The sequence below is a fragment of the Cricetulus griseus genome, chromosome 2 (assembly GCF_003668045.3).
Source record: "Cricetulus griseus strain 17A/GY chromosome 2, alternate assembly CriGri-PICRH-1.0, whole genome shotgun sequence".
NCBI classification, from domain to species: domain Eukaryota; kingdom Metazoa; phylum Chordata; class Mammalia; order Rodentia; family Cricetidae; genus Cricetulus; species Cricetulus griseus.
The window spans coordinates 33583880-33589743 of record NC_048595.1 but is presented as its reverse complement, the minus strand read 5'-3'; the positions used below and the strand labels follow the sequence as shown (position 1 = coordinate 33589743).

The following is a 5864-nucleotide window of genomic DNA, read 5'->3' as shown; positions in this document are numbered from 1 at the left end:
TTGTACAGCCTTGTTTTGGCTATCCTGGGCTTTTTGTTTTTCCATATAAAGTTGAGTATTGTTCTTTCAAGGTCTGAGAAGAACTGTGTTGGTATTTTGATGGGGATTGCATTGACTCTGTAGATTACTTTTGGCAAGATTGACATCTTTACTATGTTGATTTTACCTATCCAAGAGCATGGGAGAACTTTCCATTTTCTGGTATCTTCTTTAATTTCTTTCTTTAAAGACTCAAAGTTCTTACTGTACAGGTCTTTTGCTTTTTTGGTTAGCTTTACCCCAATATTTTATGTTGTTTGGGGATATTGTGAAGGGCGATGTTTCTCTGATTTCTTTCTCATTGCATCTATCATCTGTATATAGTAGAGCTACTGATTTTTTTTGAGTTAATTTTGTTTCCTGCTACTTTGCAGAAAGTGTTTATCAGCTGTAGGAGCTCCCTGGTAGAGTTTTTCGGGTCACTTATGTAGACTATCATATCATCTGCAAATAGTGAGAGTTTGACTTCTTCCTTTCCAACTTATATCCCTTTGATCTCCCTTTCTTGTCATATTGCTCTAGCTGGAACTTCAAGGACAATATTGAAGAGATATGGAGAGAGTGGATTGTCTTGTTCTTGATTTTAAGGAATCGATTTGAGTTTCTCTCCATTTAGTTTGATGTTGGCTGTTGGTTTGGTGTATATTGCATTTATCATGTTTAGATATGTTACTGTTATTCCTGTTCTCTCCAAGATCTTTTTTTCTCTTATTATTATTATTATTATTATTATTATTATTATTATTATTAATTCAAGTTAGGGAACAGGCTTGTTTCACATGTAATTCCCCTCTCCCTCTCCCTCCCCTCACCCCCATTCCTTCTCCCCCACCTCCAACCTACCCCCCACCCCATCCACCACCACTCCCCAGGATGTCATCAAAGAAACAAAATCAAATCAAAGAAGCAAAATCTCTCTGAGGTCTGGTGCCCATCGTATAATCACAACACTGTGGAGGAGGCAGGAAGATAAAGAATTCAAGCTTCTATTCAGGAATGTGGAAAGTTCCAGAATAGCACAGAATATGTGAGAATTCATATATATATATATATATATATATATATATATATATATATATATATATATATGAATTACATATATATTATGTAAGAATGATAATGAGCATTAATTATAAATGAAACGTACCCATTATTCATAAATATGTGGCCACAAAGTAAAACTTGAGGGCCTGCAGCCTCCTTAGGAAAGAATAGTTTAGGCACTGAAACAGAGAGCAATTTGCTAATTAGTCAGGTAAGAGCTACTCTGAAGATGAAAGACCATCCATACCCACCACCCTCAAAGTGTAGCAAGGGAGACAGTAGTTCACAGTCAACAGTAGAACTTGCACTTAGGAGATACCTGAAAATTGGAATAGATGTTGGAAGGTACTTAAGGACCCGGATCCCTTCACTTCCAACAATGCATCATTTGACAGAAGGGGTCATGGTGTTTCCCCAAAGACCACACTGAATTTTTGTGTGAAGTTTGTCATCTGAGCTGTATTGGTTCTGTTCCACAATCTATCAGCTTACTTCTGTGTGACAACACATGCTGTGCTACTTAGCATATAGTGTCGTAGCCTTCTGCTGTCTCCCTATCATGCTATCCAGTTCACATGTTTTATGTTGCTTTAACATATGCTGTTGTTTTCTGGGACCTGAACCAGATTACATAATTCACATTGCTTCCTGCCTTCTAGGTAGAGGAAAGAACATAGCAGACCATGGCCAACAGAACTAGTATGGCTTCTCTCTACACAAAAAACTTCCCACCTCCTGTTCTCAGGTTGGCCCATACTACTTGATTTGGCCAGAAGACTGTGTTGAAAGAGAAGCAGTGCATTCTTGAGAAGCTGAGTCATTGTGAGTTTGTCCAGGGTCCCTTCCCTTCTGCTACAGGATGACACATTGGACATAAGGTTCCTCCTTCAGGATGGATGTGAGAGGACAGAAGGTCACTCCCAACCTACAGCTACAAACATGAGCAACAGATGAATCCTGGCCGCTATAATTCAATAAGATTACTGAGGTGTTTCAAATTGTATCTTAATGCAGCCTGTCAATCACAGTGGTTTGTTTTAATTACCAAGTACTATGTTGGCTCAAAGACACAGGCCAGTCACATAAATAAATATGGTGTCCCTATGTCAAAAAGTAAAGAGTCCAATGTAGTCTCTCCTGAATCCTGGTTCACTAGTCTACCCTACCATGCCCCATCACCTTGAGGAATGCTCTCTTGATATCTTTGTTCCTCAGACTGTAGACCACTGGGTTGAATAAGGCTGTAAAGACATTGTAAAAGAGTGTGATCTGCTTGTCTGTCTCAGGAGAGTAGCTGGAATTGGGTTTCATGTACATGTAAGAGGCTGGAACATAGAAGAATGTCACCACAGTCAGGTGAGAGGCACAGGTAGAGAAAGCCTTGCAGCGACCCTGTTTGGACTTGATCTTGAGAATTGCCATGGCAATACAAACGTAGGAGGCCATAATCAGACAAATGGGAAAAACAATCAAAAAAACACTCAAGACCAGGTCTACCATCTCAATGAAGTGAGTATCCATGCAAGCCAGGCTACGCACTGAAGGGCTGTCACAGAAGTAGTGGTTGACCTTGTTGGGCCCACAATATGGCAGACTCATGGTGAAGAAAGTATGTAACAAAGCAGAGAGGAAACCACAAACACAAGACCCAGATGCCAACCTCCTACACAGTCCCCAGTTGAGGATGACAGTATAACGAAGTGGATAGCAAATGGCCACATATCTGTCATAAGCCATGACAACAAAGAAAGTGCACTCACTTATACCTAGGGCACTAAACACATACATCTGCAGCCAGCAGCCAGCAAAGGAGATGGTCTGAGAGTGAGACAGAAGATGCACCAACATCTGGGGCATGGTGGTGGTGACATAGCACACATCCAACATGGCGAGAATACAGAGGAAGAAGTACATGGGCGTGTGCAGCTGTGTGTCCATGCAGACCAGCATGATGATGAGACCATTGCCCATGACTGAGCTCAGGTAGATGAGAAGGAACACAGTGAAGAGGATGCTGTTGGTTGTGGGGTCACTGGAGAGGCCAAGCAGGATAAACTCAGAAACCCAGCTTTGGTTCTGTCCTGGAATCATCCACATTGTGTAGGCTGTAAGACAATCACATTCATCTATGTGTCACATGTCACATGTCAGCTGTAGAGGTAAAAGGGGATGTACAGGCTGGTGAGATGGCTCAAAGATTAACAGTCCTGAGTGCTGTTCCAGGGAACCAGGCATGTCATAGCTTTCAGTGACTCCAGTTCCAGGGGACCTGACTCCCTCTTCTCACCTCCACAGGCAAGACAGACACATAGCACACAATCATATATGTTGACAAAAAATCATAGAGATAAAATAAATAAAAATAACACTATAATTAAAAAAGAAAGGTTGGGCGTTGTTCTGAGTACACTGTTTAGTTTCTGTGCACTCTTCTCAAGTTACTGAACCTCCCAATGCCTCAGTTTCTTCATCCATCAAAGGAGGCTGATGACACTCATGTCTCAGGATTCTGATGAATATCCAAAGTATCTTATACACCTCCTGGAAACATCACAGAGCACATCACCTGCATATGCTTTTTTACACTCTCCTTTCAGTTCTGGGAAGGTAGTGATAGGATGACCTAAACACATTGGCTAGCTATACTAGCTGAAATAAAAAGCACTGGGTTCAACTGAGAAACAATGCCTCAGTGAAGAAGGTGAGAGCAATTGAGAAAGGATCTCATGACACACACACACACACACACACACACACACACACACACACACACACACACACACACTCACACAGACACAGAATGAGAGAGAGAGAGAGAAAGAGAGAGAGACAGAGAGAGCAAGAGAGAGGAAGACATGCACACATACTCCACAGATAAATGCATAAAAGAGAGTAAACAAGTAAATGAAGACTGAACAAACGTCATTCATACACAGCACCTCTCACAGTTATATGAATAATAACAGAAGGTCATATGTGCTGGAGACACTGTAGTCTTCCCAGTGAATGCTGATGGATCCCGTGGATAGACAAACAGGAAAGTTTCTTCCTCTTTTACATTTACCTCCCATTGAATGCCAACAATCAATTCCAGATGTATTGCAGATTTATTTGAGTGGCAAATACAAAGCAATCCAATTTTTTATTTTTCTTGAGACAGGATTTCTCTGTGTATTTCTGGCTGTCCTGGAACTCATTTTCTAGACCAGTCTGGCCTCAAAGTCACAGATATACACCTGTGTCTGCTTCCTGAGAGCTGGGATTACAAGCATGCAATTTAATTTTTATCGCCAAGCCTGATAAATATATTTATCATCTCAGGATAAGCAAAGGTAAGAGTTCTTTAAAGGAACACTTCCCATGGAAGAGAAAGTTAATGGTAGCTAACATAAGGGAAAAATTAACCACTCACTTTACTTGTCTGCTGACCCATCTATTGCTCATAACCTACACAGCTCTCCTTCCTTTCTTTCTTTTATTTTTTAAATTTAAATTCTTTAATTAATACTCATATTTACATATCCATCCCCCCATTCCCTCACCCTCCAATCCTCCCATGTTCCCCATCAACCCCCCAACCCATCCCCCAACTCCTCCCCAGGGATAGTGAGGCCCTCCACCAGGGACCTTCAAAGTCTGTTCTATAATTTGGAGGAGGGCCTAGGCCCTCCCGGCTGTATCTGGGCTGCAATAGTACCCCACCATAGGGAATGGGCTCCCAAAGTCCATTTGTGCTCTAGCGTTAAAGACTGGCTCCACTGTTAGAGGTCCCATAGACTGTCTTGGCCTCCTAGCTGGCACCCACATTCAGAGGGCTTGGTTCGGTCCATTGTTGGTTCCCCAGCTTTATGACCAGGGTCTCCATGCTCTCACTAGGTCAGGTCAACTGTTTCTCAGAGTTTCTGAAGCCCAATCTTGGCTCCTTTGCTCATCCCTAGTCCCTCTCTACATTGGATTCCAGGAGTATGGCTCAGTGCTCAGCTGTGGGTGCCTGTTTCTGCTTTGAAACGCTGCTGGATGAAGGCTCTAGGAATCATAACCAAGGTAGACACCAATCTTGTTATAGGGGAAGGGGCATCAACAGCATCTTCTCCACCACTGCTTGGATTCTTAGTTGGGGTCATCCCTGTGGATCTTCAATGCAGGTCAGGAGCCCATCATCTCTCCCGGCATTTTTGTATCAGCCACTCCATAGGCCTATGCCATTAAAATGTCCCCCTTCAGTAAGACTTATTTTGATTTTAGAATTGTTTTCATACATTATACTTGGATCAAATTCGTCCCTTCCTCTGACTTCTCCTGGATCCTCCCCACTCAATTCATCCTCTTTCTCCTTCCACTCTGTCTTTCAAGACAAAACAAACAACAACATTTTAAAAAACTAATTAAAAAAGAGAAAGTAAAAATAAAAACGACCAAAACAAAACACAATGAAAACATGGAGACAGTTTCCTGTTGGCTAATTACTCTTGGCATGTGGCTTGCCATATATATATATATATATATATATATATATATATATATATATATGGAGAGAGAGAGAGAGAGAGAGAGAGAGAGAGAGAGAGAGAGAGAGAGAGAGAGAGAGATACCAGTTGCAAACTGCTTCTTTTGGGGGCAGCAGGAGTTTTGTTCACTTCCATTTTGAAGTGCTGGGGATTTGTTTGCATTAACACATTCTCCATGTGTCTTTTGCAGCAATTTTTCAAGTTTTCACATTGGTCCTATCAGCCCCTGCTGAAAGCCTTTATGAGCTCCCATTCCCTGTTATTTGAAGCAGG

The 5864-nt window shown here is 41.7% G+C and overlaps 1 protein-coding gene across 1 annotated transcript; it reads right to left on the bottom strand.

Moving 5' to 3' along the window:
- Positions 1-2235: 2235 nt before the first annotated feature.
- Positions 2236-3180, bottom strand: LOC100771389 (olfactory receptor 2A12). Its single transcript, XM_027398966.1, has one exon. It carries the CDS (start codon positions 3178-3180, stop codon positions 2236-2238), a length of 945 nt encoding a protein of 314 aa, XP_027254767.1.
- Between the last annotated feature and the right edge of the window lie 2684 nt (positions 3181-5864).